Source organism: Bombyx mandarina, chromosome A1 (assembly GCF_030267445.1).
Source record: "Bombyx mandarina strain Sakado chromosome A1, ASM3026744v2".
In the NCBI taxonomy this organism is placed as follows: Eukaryota; Metazoa; Arthropoda; class Insecta; order Lepidoptera; family Bombycidae; genus Bombyx; species Bombyx mandarina.
Window position 1 is genome coordinate 19,181,106 of NC_143234.1, and position 15,726 is coordinate 19,196,831.

The 15,726-nt window shown below is 33.7% G+C and overlaps 1 protein-coding gene across 5 annotated transcripts in view; it reads right to left on the reverse strand.

Moving 5' to 3' along the window:
- Positions 1-15,726, reverse strand: part of LOC114242725 (synaptotagmin-10) — a 126,230-nt gene that overhangs the window by 13,165 nt on the left and 97,339 nt on the right. For all 5 annotated transcript variants that reach the window (XM_089739309.1, XM_028173988.2, XM_028173986.2 and 2 more), the window contains exons 6-7: positions 10,512-10,666; positions 8,459-8,627 (exon numbers count right to left, since the gene is read on the reverse strand). In XM_089739309.1, coding sequence (XP_089595435.1) covers positions 8,459-8,627; positions 10,512-10,666 — 324 coding nt within the window. The remainder of the gene's footprint in view (positions 1-8,458; positions 8,628-10,511; positions 10,667-15,726) is intronic.

Genomic DNA, 15,726 nt, shown 5'->3' on the forward strand with positions numbered 1-15,726 from the left:
TCTGGATCTGATGTATTATTCTTGTCTCATATCTTTTTCCGGCGCCCTATCCTAGATCGCAAAATATAGAACGTCTATTCATTATCATTCGCTATGAAGTTGCTTCGCTAAAAAAATCCTGCTATTATAATTAAGCGTTCATAATTTTAAAAAAACACGACAGAAAAATTTTAACACCAAAAGGTAAAAATAACTCGTTAAAAGCGTATGTGGAGCCCATTATGAATATATTAAATGTGAACTTGAATAACTATTCGTGAAATTTCAAGGAAAAAACCGTTTCGTATTACGTCATCTGATGAATAATATTATTTTAATTATCCTTATTTATTATTAATCTTTTTAACTTTCAGAACGATTTTGTGAATACAATTTTTTTTTTTTAAATCTGAATAGATTTTTTTTAAAAAATCGGTATTAATGTGTGGCGTTTAAGAACGCACCTTTTTATGATGCGTTAGCTGGAACGTACGAGAGGTAGGAAAGATAATATAGTCTGTGACACGGGACCTTTTTACCGCCGAAAATTTAAAACGTAAAATAATTTATGTGTTAAATAACTAATATAATAGAATAACTTAGAATTGTTTATGCCGCTACAACAATAAAATTTCTATTGTTTCAACTGTGGTGCTAATTACATAAAACACAACTTTACGGCGTAATAAAGAAGGGACTCTATATGGACTCTCTCAAATGATTTATCACGAATATAAAAAGTTAAGTTTAGTTTTCATAAATACTAATGCAAAAAAAAAAACAATAAATTTAGATTTGAGTTTGAAGGCTGAAATTTTCATCGGAATATACTTTGTGTTTTCGCATTTTCAAGACAACTTTGGTTAAGTATCGTTGTTATATTAAAATGGGGTAGGGGATTAATTGCTACAGAAATGTTATCGCAACAATTTGGCTCACATTACACAAAGCAAGTCTGAAGCCGACTACAATCTTTGAAACCCTCAACCCATTGCGCTCTCCTCTGTTGTATTTTTAAGACAAATATTTTTGCACCGGACTATTTATAAGTAAACTGAAACGTTCTCTCTATGACACAGAAAGAGATATAGCTGTTTCATGTATTACAGAAAAAGTAATCAATGCTTAGTACTTAAGAATCCGAAGAAATCGTATCCTAAACTAAAAAATATTTAGGGCAATTAGTCAATACTAGTGGCCCCGCAGTAGTAGAAATTCGACAACAATTTATTGAAATTTTAAGTTTGATTACAGTGTAATATAGTTAAGTTAGACAATCGAACTGTATAGTTAACTACAAGTATTGTTTTAACGGAGTACCAGTAGTAGCTATTGTCAAAGACTTCTCTAATCACAGATTTCGCCAAGACTACATTTTAGACAATTAATAATAAAGACAAACAATATTTTTCTCAATTTGACCATAGACTATAAGCAATAAGAAAAGTTTGACAACAAACAAACAGTATGTGTGTGTCAAATACATGGTAAGGTGTGTATTGTTTTATTTATTGATTTTATGTATATTTTAGGCATAATTTAAAGAAATATTAACATTCTGCACTCCTTCTCTATATTCTCTATGAGTGTGGGAAATTTCATACTTCTCCGTCCGCGCAATTACCGTAAAAAGGGGTAAAAAGTTTTTGCTTTACGTATTAATGTATAGACAAAACCGAGAACGTTGATGCGCATTTCAAAAATTACCCCATAGACATCTTTTTTTTTGATACAATTTTTCCTTATTAGGAAAGGCAAGGGGATCTAACCCCATACAGCCTTAGTCAACCCAACACTGAGTTTCTCGCCGGATCTTCTCAGTGGATCGCGATTCCGATCCAGGGGTAGATTTATCAAAACACTGGTCATACTAAATAGCAGAAGCTAGTCAAATATTTCAGATCGAGCCCCATGAGCTCATCAGTGAGCGCGTTAAGTCAAAATCCAGATACATATCCTATATACGCCTCTAACCTCCTACAGGACAGCTCGTAGGAGTTTCCCTCCTAGACGCGGACACGTCGTAGGCGTTTCGAGCCCTGACTTAAAGCCGAAAATAAAGCCAGATACATAACGCTACGTGACAATTTCCATCAGTCAAAACCCACAGCAAACTGCGATAAGAAACTTCGTTAAAAAGCGTGTCAGTTTTGCGCGACGAACATCGACATACATATGTCAGTCTTCGACCCATAAACTATCTCCTCCATTATCTACTGTTATAAAGGAGCAAGGACCGAAATGTTTTTTGTAAAAATATTATTTATTACTTGCTTGTTTACAGAACGTGAAAGCGTAATTCACACCTGGTATTTAAAATAAGAGGAATTTTTGTTAAAGAATTATTTTTTTTATCCGAAAGGAGTCACTGAACTCAAACTTAATCTCAAGTGTCAATTAAATATTCGCTTTGTTTCAATGTTTCGGTATCTCTTAAAAGAAGATCGTATTATATTACGATGTTAAATACGCGAATAATTACTTTTACAAGAAAACGAAGTCGTAGCCTAAAGATGTGAGAGATTTGTGCCGTTGAATTTTGAAAATCGATTACGAAAGTTCTTTTAAATTAAATAAAAACGATGATTCATTAACATTTTTTACTAATATATAAATTACTCAAATTATACATTCACAATTACAAATTATTAATTCTCACACTCTTTCACATGACGTCAAATCAAGCTATGGTTGGAGCTCCGTATTTTTTACCCTCAAATGACGTCATAAAACGTAATAAGCAGCCTTCGGTAGAGTTTCGCGATAATTTTAACCAACTGTATACCTTATTCAAATTCAAATTCAAATTCAAAATCATTTATTTCAACTTAGATGTCAGTATAACACACTTGTTGAATGTCAAAATATAAATAGCAATGTTAAGTCTACCACCGGTTCCGAAAAAAGCCACAGTCCTGAGAAGAACCGGTGAAACAAACTCAGTGGGCTTCTTTTTTTTTTTTGTTTTTTTCTCAAATATTTTTTTTTTTTTTTAATTGACGTATAAATAAAGCATGCAGATGTTATTCTATTATACATATCGACGCTTGAAAGACAAACGTGATTAAGCGACAATGCGTGAACTTTACAGTAGACTAATTTAAAGTTGAATTTGAAGTCGTCGTGGCCTAACAGATAAGACGTCCGGTGCATTCGTGTTGAGCGATGCACCGGTGTTCGAATCCCGCAGGTGGGTACCAATTTTTCTAATGAAATACGTACTCAACAAATGTTCACGATTGATTTCCACGGTGAAGGAATAACATCGTGTAATAAAAATGAAACCCGCAAAATTATAATTTGCGTAATTACTGGTGGTAACCAGCTCTTGTGAGTCCGCACGGGTAGGTACCACCACCCTGCCTATTTCTGCCGTGAAGCAGTAATGCGTTTCGGTTTGAAGGGTGGGGCAGCCGTTGTAACTATAATTGAGACCTTAGAACTTATATCTCAAGGTGGGTGGCGCATTTACGTTGTAGATTTCTATGGGCTCCAGTAACCACTTAACACCAGGTGGGCTGTGAGCTCGTCCACTCATCTAAGCAATAAAAAAAAAATAAAAAAACCTGAAAACAAAATATATTTTAACGAACCACCAGGTGGGCTGTGAGCTCGTCGTCCACTCATCAAAGCAATAAAAAAAAAAAAAAAACCTGAAAACAAAATCTATTTTAACGAACCTAACTGTAGGATTGAAATTATTTTAATAGACATGGAAATATATTTTTTTTGCGCATCCAATATGGTTATTGCCTATCATTTATGTACAAAGCAGTTATTGTCGCTTAGTCACGTTTGCCTTTCAAGCGTCGATATGTATTATAATTGAATCTTCTTATCGGAGCATGAACAGGGGTGTTCACGTTATCCTGTCTAACGAAGACTAAGAAGTTGTCGGAAAATCCCCACATCGTCAACATAAAACGAATCCAAATTTTCTTCTTAATTAAAAATGCATTAAAATAGACACTTTACTTTTTCGCTTTTGTACCTCAGACGTATTGTTCTCTCCTTTTTTTATTACTTAGATATGTATATCTTATTATTAGGTATATATCTATATACAGCCAATAATAAGAAAATAATAACTTATAGCGTTTATGTATGTAGCAACACACAAATAGACGGAATTGGAAATTCTACAAAAAATATATAGTTATTTCTTATTTTCTTTTGAAAACTGGTTTTTACTGTACGATTACGATCATAAAGCCTTTACAAAGAAAACTCTTGCTCACATTGTGATATTTAATATTCAAGAAATGAAACACCTCAAGGATGCTGTCAGGGTGTATGACAAGGGCCCCGGATGTCCTTGAAATTTGAACAGGGTTACCGTGTAAAAATGTGCCCCTAAAAATATATCTGTTATCATGAAAAAGAACTAAGTATTTTTGACATTTGAAATGTCTTAACCTGATATGTTGTAATATATTCTTTGATTTTTTACGATTTATAGACAAAATTATAGACGTTTTTACGATTTAATCTCGTATATTTTATAGTCACTATATTAATTCCTACTTTTCGAAGGCTTTACAGTGTTCTTGGTCGTTGAAGACTAAGGATGTTTATTATAAAAAATTAAGACTTAGAACTCATCTCCCAAGGTGAATGGCAGCATTTATATTGTTGATGTCTGTCAGCTACCACTTAACACCAGGAGGACCGTAAGCTCGTCCACCCATCAAAGCAATAAAAAGGTCTTATTTGTCATTTTTTTAATATTGTGTTAACCAGCCTCTATTTAAAAAATCTAAGCTTTTAAGTTTAATTTCATGTAATTTCATGTGTTATTGAGATAGGAAAGTTCTAGATTGTACTGTGTAGAACAGGCTGAGCGGATAACGCCTAACAATGAGATACACTAATGACATGATGACTTTTTTTATGATGATAGACATTTTTGGTTGATTATTTAACGAAACGAAAGAGTACGATATCTTTAATCCAAAAAATCCCTTTTCACCCAACAGTTTTAATAGATGTCCAATAATGTAATATGATAAATTGATAATATTATGGTATATTTCAATATAATAATATTGATAAGAATTTAAATTTTGTATACTTAGTAGTGATTAGCTATGTCGTAAAAAGACGTAGTAAGCGCTGTGTACAAATTTCAGATAGGATATTTCCTATTGGATAGTTAGTATTTTAAAAATTACCGCGGCATCTTCACTAAATGACTGTACGCAACTTGATCATACGTGACGTATTTGTGCCTGAGACGGTTGAAGGTCTAAAAAAACATTATACAGGGCCCTGAAACTGCGATACTTTAAGACAAATATTTTGTCTGTATGGAAACTAGCGACATCTACTAGCGAATGCCTCTAAACTTATATTTTATTAAAATTAACGCATTTAATTATTGTTTAACTAAACAAAGAATATAAAAAATTAATAAATCATACAAGTCTTTATTTGTTATAGACAAATTGATTAAATTCTATCAATTTGTGGTTTCTGAAAATTTACAAAATCCGTCATTATAAATAAAATATAGGATAGGTAATATATTACTGCCATCTACAGGAGCAATGAAAAAAATAATCGAAGCGAAACCATCTAGTTGCCGACGCCCGTAATGATTTTCGTGGAGTGCTTGAGTTGCTTATCTATAATTAATTTATGTGTATTATCTATGACATTAAACAGATCGACTAGTCTCTCTTCACACTACTCAACTTACTCAACACTTCTCTTAAAACTATTTTTTTTTAATTTTCAGTTCTCCCAGCCCTGGCACTCGTTATTCTGATATTAACTTACCTGAATAATCGTGAGAAAAGCGGTTGATTAACGACCGAACGTTCGCACAGGATTGTATGCGGAATTTCGGAAAATGCTACCCGACATTAGCCTGCGTTACGTCCCAAATTCTGGCCCCAGAATACGCCGTAAACATTATTAGAAATTTGGTGTATCACGGTTTCATTGTCACCGTTTCTCTTTTGTTGAAATCATAACATGAAAAGGTGGAACTCATAACATAACATAGTACAGGTTTAGAGATTATATTTGGATGTATTTTTTTTAAAATCACTCGCCAATCTACCATCAGTAAGCTTGAGAAATATCTTTTATTTTATTTTTATTTTATTGGTTTGGTGGTTGGTCAAGCCCCCGGCCCAGCTGGTGTTAAGTGGTTACAGAAGCCCGAAGAAGAAATATGAGTTCTAAGGCCTCCGTTTTTAAAGTACCCTTCCCTACCCTTCAAACCGAAACGCATTACTGCTTCACGGCAGAAATAGGCAGGGCGGTGGTACCTACCCGTGCGGACTCACAAGACGTTCTACCACCAGTCATTTATCGTATAATTCGTAAGTTTGCGCGTCTAACCTTAGGCTGTCCTACCATCAAAGAAAACTTAGAAAACAAATGTATAATTAATTTATTTCTAAGAAAAAAACAAATTTCCAAGCTTTTCAACCCTTTCAAAGCTCGAAGCGTGAGTAACAATGTTACACCATTAAGATTTAATGTACTTAAAGTTTTCATCAAAACAATTAATTTTTAAAGTTTTCAGACGCTCACAGTTTCGATAGAAATCCCGTAAATTTAATTAGCATTGAAACTCTTATCAGGAATTTATAAATTTCAAAAATGTTAGGATAATTTTTTATCAATGGATCAATGGGTTTCCATCACTCGTCAAGTCGAAGCACATCCAGCTGAGACACTAACGCCCACGTGTCCTGGTGAAACTGAAGAGACCTCCAGACCACCAGTAATCCGTCATTCATAAAAAAAAACGCTAACGCGTCAACTCTGTCAATACGTCAACACGTCAATTCTGTGCAACAAGACTCGAAATAGATAATCGGATATCACATAACATAACATGTTAAGAAGTAAAAGCTATAAGGTATTTTTGTGTGTACTAGTGTTTGCCCAATGATCGAAATTCAAATATAACTAACATCTCAACATTTAGACCCATTTTATCTTTTGCTTGTGACATAAAAATAACTATATGCATATTTTCTTTAAATTGGTAACACTCCATGGCTTTGTATACCACTAAACAATACAAAACCATACGAGAAAATGTTTTATCTTTGCTCATTCATATTTCGTATTGATAGTTTCATTCTGGTATCTATATATATAAAAATGAATTGCTGTTCGTTAGTCTCGCTAAAACTCGAGAACGGCTAGACCGATTTGGCTAATTTTGGTCTTGAATCGTTTGTGAAAGTCCAGAAAAGGTTTAAAAGGTAAAGATAAATATGAAAATGCGTGGAATTAAAAAAAACTATAAAAAATTTGTGTTTTCTTTGATGTGTCCCCCGTCGGACGGATTCCTTTTGTTTGTTTTAAGTTTATTTTATACAAAAATTTTGGTCTTTTATGTATCGATCGAGGCACTACGAAGTCTGCCGGGTCAGCTAGTTTTTTAATATTAAGCTTACCAATAACAACTTGTCATGTGATTTTTTAACAATTGCTGTCAAAAAACTCTGGGAGATTCGATTGACTGGGTGTATATTATTGCCTCAAGTGACGTCAGATGTAATAAGCATTCAATTAGGAGGCCCTTGTGAAATTAACGCGCCATTTAAAAAAATCAAAATGTCTGGTTATCTGGTCTACATTGAATAGATTTAGACATCACTAAATGTAGATGTGAGTACATTAAGTTATTCTGTTTCATTAAATCCATCTGACTTTTTAGGTAATGTAGCCCTTTTTGGACTGAAAATAAATGTAGAAACACGTCGGACACATATTATGTAAGTTTTATTACATATCAACGTGTGAACGATTGTCGCTTTATTTTGCTTTCCGCCGAAATTTCATCAAAAATAATGTTGTATGAGCAATATCATTTTCTTACAAATAACCAACCCACGAGTTCCAAATAGAAACCATTGCGTCTCGATTTGTCTTTGTTGAACTATAATGGAAAAAAAGACTCGACACGACGTGCTTCCATTCTTTATTGCGCGTTCTACAACAGATTTAATAATGAGGCAACTGCCAGAAGGCAATTCCTTGTAAAACAGGTATAAACGGGCAAAATTAAATTCCCAAAAGTCGCATCACCTAATATTGTTGATTGTATTAAATATTACATCATAACTAGAATAATACATCAGTAAAACATAATAATAAACGAACTAAAAGAATATAAAGTTTTACGAGACAAAGTACAATAGTAAGAAAAAGTCAAATTATAGGAATTGAATAGAGGCCGCCGAAGCTACAGGCAAAATATTTTGATTAATAGCCAGGTAGACTATTATGATGCTAGATCATAGGCTTATTCTCACTTAGTCTCACAGCAACGCTCTTTTTGTTATCACACATCTTGTTAGGAACTATGATCAAATAGTATGCAATAACTTTTAACTCTTAAAGATTCCATGAGTCGAGACGTCGGGCAATTGTTTGCCAAGCTCCTAATATCCAAGATGCAAATTAAAAAATCCCTCCCACTTACTAAAATTAGTGTAGTCCCAAATCTTACCTGAGGTGCAGCCAATATGTTCATTGTGTATTCGATCTCCTGATCCAAGTCAGCGGATTCCAGTAGTCCCTTCAGCACAACATGCCCGATCAGATCATGACGACTGAACCGGTCGAAATCGTACACGGAAAACTGCAGATAACGTTGGCGCAGCTCCTCGTACGGTACACTGTTTTGAGAAATAATCCTTTATAATATCAATTAAAATGCATCATGTAATAAACGTATCAAGTATTTCATCTTATACGCTGCTTTTACGTAATTTTATCATTTTGAAGCTATTGCATATCTTTTATCGCGGGCTTTGAGTGCGGCGACCGAATCAAGAAATTCCGTAACGAAAATAAAACCTAACACCCCCACTCTGCCAGCCATATAGCTCGCATTAACACATTCACACGTTGCGCTTGTGTAGTGTTTGTGAATAAGCGCGCCGCGTGACGTCGCACTGCATGCGCATCATGAAAAGTCTGCCCATCTCCCTCTCGCGCGGTCTACCTTATGAGTGTGAAGGGCACAGTTAATGTTTTGATTTTGTTAATGTTTATAAATATAGCGTGGTCTTATTTTATTATTGTTTTAAGATTAAATTATTATTGTCTAATTATAATTGCATAAGTCGATAAAAAATGCTATGCAATAGTTTTACCGCGACAGTCCCCGAGTGCCACACGTGCTTTTTATTATCAAATATAAATTTTGTATGAGGGTCGCGTTCTCATTCAGTTAGCCCAATAAAAAGAAATTTCAGGGAAATATCTGGTCTTTTTACCTAGAAGTAGTAACTTTTCCCTAACCATTGCTCATAGTGTAACTTGGTGTCAAAAAAAATATGTCCGCCCAACTCTGCTAATGCATAAATGATTAAAATCACGTACTCATGCCCTAATATCAATTGGTAAAATTGGAATCTCCAAAAGCACTCTCTCGAACTTCCAATAAAATAAATTTTCATATATGAGCTTTCTTTTACAAAACTTTTATTTAAAAGTAATATATATACTTAGTGTATCCATAACTTTTGATTTCAATTGCAGAACGACAATGACAGTGGAATATAACTGTTCTATTGACTCTGCAGACGTACAAATGTACAATATTTTACAATCCTTTGTCCTGGCTATATTTTATGTGCGTTTCAAATTGAACAAATTTAATATACATTATCTTACAGTAAGAACATTTGTGTGGAACATAATTTTATTTTTGAACTAAGTGTGGTTTTCAGTTTCGCTCCAGCTAAAGACTGAAATTGGACCGTTTCCTAGAATAACATGATCATGAAACTTACTCGCCAAACAACCCAACTAATTCAAAATCTAACTGATAGTTCCAAAGATATCAAAGCGAATTCTCTTTTAAGTTGTAAAATATTTGGGACGATGTACGAACGATATAAATTTGATCATATTCGATAGATTCTGGTAACCAGCAAATTATGCAGAGCGTGTTAATTATTATCATTTGCATATCAACAAAATTGTTAACTACATAAGATAAGCTTAAGACTTTTGCTGAGCTTGATGATATAAGTATATGAATTGCAATGATAGGTCGGATATAAATCCTTAAAATCGAATAACCAGTTCGACCTCTGGTCTCAACGAACCATCCGGGTTGGAGTTCACAGATCAAACTGGAAGAAAAGATTACTAGACCTGCCCACTTAATGTAAAAGCAAACCTTTAAAACATTCTGAAAGCTGACGGTATCTGTACTTAATTTTCCATTAAGGGTATCCGAAAATGTACATTTTGTATCTATTCAACAGTTTGAATATTATAAAAGTTTACGGTAAGCATCGATCTCAATTGTAGTTGACACCGCAACTTAAAATATCTTACACGAAATTTCACTCTTTCAATGAACTGTTAATGTCTTCTTAATTTTAATTTACGAGGTCTTTGCACTTTCATAAGTTGGTTAGTCTAATATGCTTTGTAAATATTTTTTATGAAAACATTTCTTTTTAAATTACCTTTCTTTGATTTCGGCAACATCAAAAGCATTTCGGTTGTTAAAATTTAAAAATAAAAAAATTACGTCTTCGTACCTGAAGAGAAAGGTCTCATTGAAAACCGGATTCAAGTTCTTGCGGTGGACCTTCGTCTGAAACTTCTTCTTGCGGTCGGGAAGGAGGAATACCTTGATGTATGGATCACTGCTACCGCTCATGTCTTTAATCGGTAGGTCACGAGCTTCGAATATCTGTAATAGGAAATTTATTTAGACTAAAACCAGTTAGATAGTTTTACCGTGTTTTGTGTACACGTTCATTTTAATTTAAGATTTAAAATGCCCCAGGGTTTAATTTAGACTAAAGCGCTGTTCGGAAACAGCGTATCTTCTGTGCGATGTTTTTCCATAAACAGATGAACGAATCCACGACAAAATTGGGGTTAAATCATGGCGAATTGGAGCGAATTTTAGTTCGTAAAAAACGTTTGTCCTACCCTTTTAACAACAATGAAGTAATCATGTAGTGTAAAAGGTTAGAGCACCCGTTATAGAATACACCCGAGACTTAGGGCGAACCAACAATTACATCACCCATTTATGCAATAAATAACTAGAACTAGAACAGAAATGAGATCCGTTCAGTACAATAACTTTGTTTTGTCAGAAAATTGTACATTTCATTAATATTGCTTTATTTATAAATGATTTTTCGAATTTCTTATAATGTTTTTCTTCAAGAACTTTCACTTCTTATCCAAATTGTAATTTAATATACTTAGCTATAAGAAACGTAAAATAGATCTAAGTTATTTGAGCTGGTCATTTGATGTCAGGCACGCAGCGGATCATAAACTCATGTAAAATTATTATGCAGTATAAGAAGACATGCTGTGGCGACCTATCTTAATATGGTATAAGATTAAAAAGAAAAAAAACAGATCCCAATCATTTTAAATACAAAAACTATCATAAATAAAAATAAAATTTAACAAAAATAAAAACCAACTTCGAAGAGAAAAAAAAGATATTCCAAAACAAATTAATATACACACTAAAAACGATAATCATCGAAATCGGTTGGCGTGATATTGAGTTATTGACTTATTTATCTATTTGTCACGCAGGTGCAAATTTAGGACTTATATGGTTTTCTCATGGTTACCATTATCAGAACTGGACTAAATCGAAATGGGACGACACGGGAAGCGTCAGCTTTCTAATAAAAAAGAATCATCAAAATCGATTCACCCAGTCAAAAGTTATGAGATAACAAACATAAAAAACATACAGTCGAATTGAGTACCTCCTCCTTTTTTGAAATCGGTTACAAATAGTTGTATATATCAGAAATTATCAAGCTTTCGACGCCTATCACTACTCCAATTTTCATAACCTTCACCACCATCTTTCTATATAATGATTAATGAACATCTCCATTGAGATTTGCGAATACTGGGACCGTCGCTTATATCTGTGACGAGGCACAATCCCACTAATATCCACTTCGGATTAATTGGATTTATCCAAACCTTCACACTCAATGTTGTTGGCTGAGGTTTAATTAAATTGGTTGTTTCGGTAAATATGGTGTGGCTAACCATAAACTAACTGATTAACGTAACCACATCCGCAATTTGTTCTGAACATTCTGCTTTAACATTACCAATATCATTAACACATAAAAGAGCCTCTCCATCACTATCATCGTTGACTAAATATACCAAAGCACTAATGTAATGCGTTTCGGTTTGAAGGGTGGGGCAGCCGTTGTAAGTATACTTGAGACCTTACAACTTATATCTCAAGGTGGGTGGCGCATTTACGTTGTAGATGTTTATGGGCTCCAGTAACCACTTAACATCAGGTGGGCTGGGAGCTCGTCCACTCATCTAAATTATAAAAAAAAAAAAAATACTACTAAATTCATTAGTCATTAGATCTTTATATTTTTTACTGTTTTCTGTGCCGGCTTTAGTTGCATATCCAATCAACTCCGATGAATAAAGTGCATAAGAGATAAATGCTCTCCTCTCCTCTTTGCATCGTTCTTCTCATTACTAAGGGTCGTGACTCCCCTGCTACATCAATCTCTCTTGTACAATTGTTACAAAAGAGTACTGGTGTACTGGGTAGGGTAAAAAATTGCGATTCCAAAGTAAGTGGGAAATACTGTTCGGTTAAGATACTGTGCACAAATACTCGTTGTTAGAAGATTCTCGAACAAGTAAGGTAATGCTAAACCAGACTTCCACCGAATTTCTTCAGGACTATATCACGTAACAATTTTCAATCATGATTCATTCCGTGGAACAGGTAAGTGACTAAAATATGATTTTTTATTATTATTTTAATTGGCGTATGAATAGCTAGGTCCAGTTTTCGTTTTAAAAACATATCTCGAATACACCCTGTATAAGTGACGTGACAACAAGGAATGTTTACGGAAATTCTGTCACCTAATAGAATTACAGAGTAAAAAATGCAATAGAGACTACAATTCACTTTTATATTAAAATTACTTTTATGTTTTTAGTCTCTGCAAAAAGCTACATTTTCTAACATTATCTCTAATTTAAAGATACTTTCCTGACTAAGCCTGTTCTTTTGGCTTCTAGACTATTCATCGACATCACCCCACCGACGTTCAATGCTGAAAAGATTCGCAACAATGATAGTTCATAACATCACATTAATGTGTGACCTCACATCATATCTAGGCGATCGGCGTATAGGATGTGTATAGGATGATTTTTTATATATTTAACTAGCGACCCGCCATCGCTTCGCTTCAGAAACTGTAATTTATTATTAATTTCCCTACTATTTAATTGATGTTATTATACATATAAATCTTCCTCTTCAATCACTCTATCTATTAAAAAAAACCGCATCAAAATTCGTTGCGTAGTTTTAAAGATTTATGCATTCATAGGGACAGATATAGGGACAGAGAAAGCGGTTTTATACTATGTAGTGATATATTCATGTTATCTACCCTGTTCTTATTCCATGGATGATTCAATGCATGAAACTCTTGTCAAATGTCATATGCAGTCGGTAGCGACCACAAGGATTTAACAAATGAAATCCTGCCTCTGGAAGCGGAAAATTTTAGCGTAGCAGATGGCGTTACCCTCAAAACAATAAATTCTTAATTAAACAAAAATTTCGTCTGTATTTCATACATACGAATAATGTTAAGGTAGCTGATTAAATAGCTAAAAGTCTAAGTGGAAATATGTAGGTACTTTTGGGGCTATCTCCCTTTTTTTTTCGGGCCGGGGGCTGAACCTCCTACGAGGTCCCCGCGCATAAGGGGCACGACGGTGGGGTTATCTCCCTGCATTCTTCAAATGTGAAAAAGTAAATATGATAATTGAGTAACAGGGTAAAAGTATGTGAAAATTTAATACGAAGATTCCATTATATTCATTCGTACATAATATATGTAGCTTCACACATACAGTTATCATAGTTACTTGGAATTATATTAATTATATAATAATAGATAAGTATATAATAATAAATAAAATAAAATATATACGTCTGTATTACATAAATATTAAAGGAGATGCAATTATCATTCATATGTAAATAGTTACATGAAATTATTACATAAATTTACATAAATTCATTATTATTATTTATTTTAAATTATCGATCACAAACACGTTTACAGTTCCCGAAATCAAGAAACACAAAAAAAACTTTAAGGATTTTGTATGGTACCTATCACATAAAAATCGTACAATTCAAGTTAACAGCTTGTAGTAAATATCTAAAAGCCAGATTATTCTTTTTTCTTAATTTAACTGCCCTAATGAATAAAACCTTTACTTGACTGTGAAAAAAGAAAGATCCTGAGAGTTTTCGGTCAGAAAATTACCCATTAAGAGGCTTTTCCTGGGGCTTTTGGCTCCACGTGCCTCGACTACCGTCCCGGACAGACCGAAAAATACAAGGATTACTCGCTATCCTGAAAATTGCGTTTATTTGCGTTCAATTCTCGATTATTAACAATTATAATATGACTAGCGACCCGCCCTCGCTTCGCTTCGGAAACATTAAAACACAAATGAAACCAAAAAAAAAAATAAAAAAAAAAATAAAAAGCAGCCTATGTTCATCAGGGACAATGTCAGCTTCTAATGGAAAAAGAATTTTTCAAATCGGTCCAGTAGTTTCGGAGCCTATTCGAAACAAACAAACAAACAAAATTTCCTCTTTATAATATTAGTATAGATATAGATATAGACTAGCGGACCCGACACCGTTTAGTTGTAGTGTAGATAAATAATCTAAATACCGATGTTTAGGAGTTCAGTGACAAACAAACGCACAGAAAAAAATATATTTGAAGATAATGCTCGTCACAAAACAGTCTTACATTTTAGTGTTGAGATTTAAGCTTTGTGTGTTCAAGTCATGGCCTTTTTTAGTTAGAATGTGATTTTTTCCGTGGAATTTAGATTTTGATATCTAAAGTTTGTCTTCATACGCCAATAACAAAACGAAATATAGCAAACTTGACCTGACCACTTAATCTGTGATTAAATCTAATTAGATTTCTAGTTTAAATTAGAAATACTCCGGGTTAACTCGTTTTCGATAAAACTTATTGACTCACCCCGCCCACGTGTCTGTCTGTCTAAATAATGATAAAAGGAGTAAATCGATTTTTTTTTCATCGCACGGTTTTTCACTCAACTTTTAAGGGTACGCGAAATTGGGACGTTAAATCTGATTCCGGATTATTATAGCCGTCGGCTTATAGTAGGGTTGTCGAGGTCAACTTTTTAATATTTTTTTTTAATTGTCCGAGAATGTAGAAACTGTTCATTTATCGTAAACGAAATCATGCAGAGAAACAGAATTACATCACACTTAATTTCTCAATAGACATAATAAATAGAACTTAAGGTTATTAAATTATTTAGACGCATCAGACAACTTAAGCTCAAATGAAGGTAACATAAAAATGATATTATTTTATGTTGACAGCTAACCTGCATTCACATTCCACTTAACACCAGGTGGGCTGTGAGCTCGTCCACACATCTAAGCAATAAAAAAAAATAAAAAAAAACAAGTGGTATTACAGTTTCATGAGCCTCTCTAGAGGTCTACCTATGAGGATTAGAACCAGACCTAACATTTTGATTATAAATTTCGATTACCATTCAATATATATTATCACTGCGATAACACTAATTATTCCAAATGGACCTTACACTCGACTGCCCAATGATAGCAAAAAAAAGTTCCTCGAATTATTTAATCAAGAAAATTGGACAACCCTACCGTTCAAG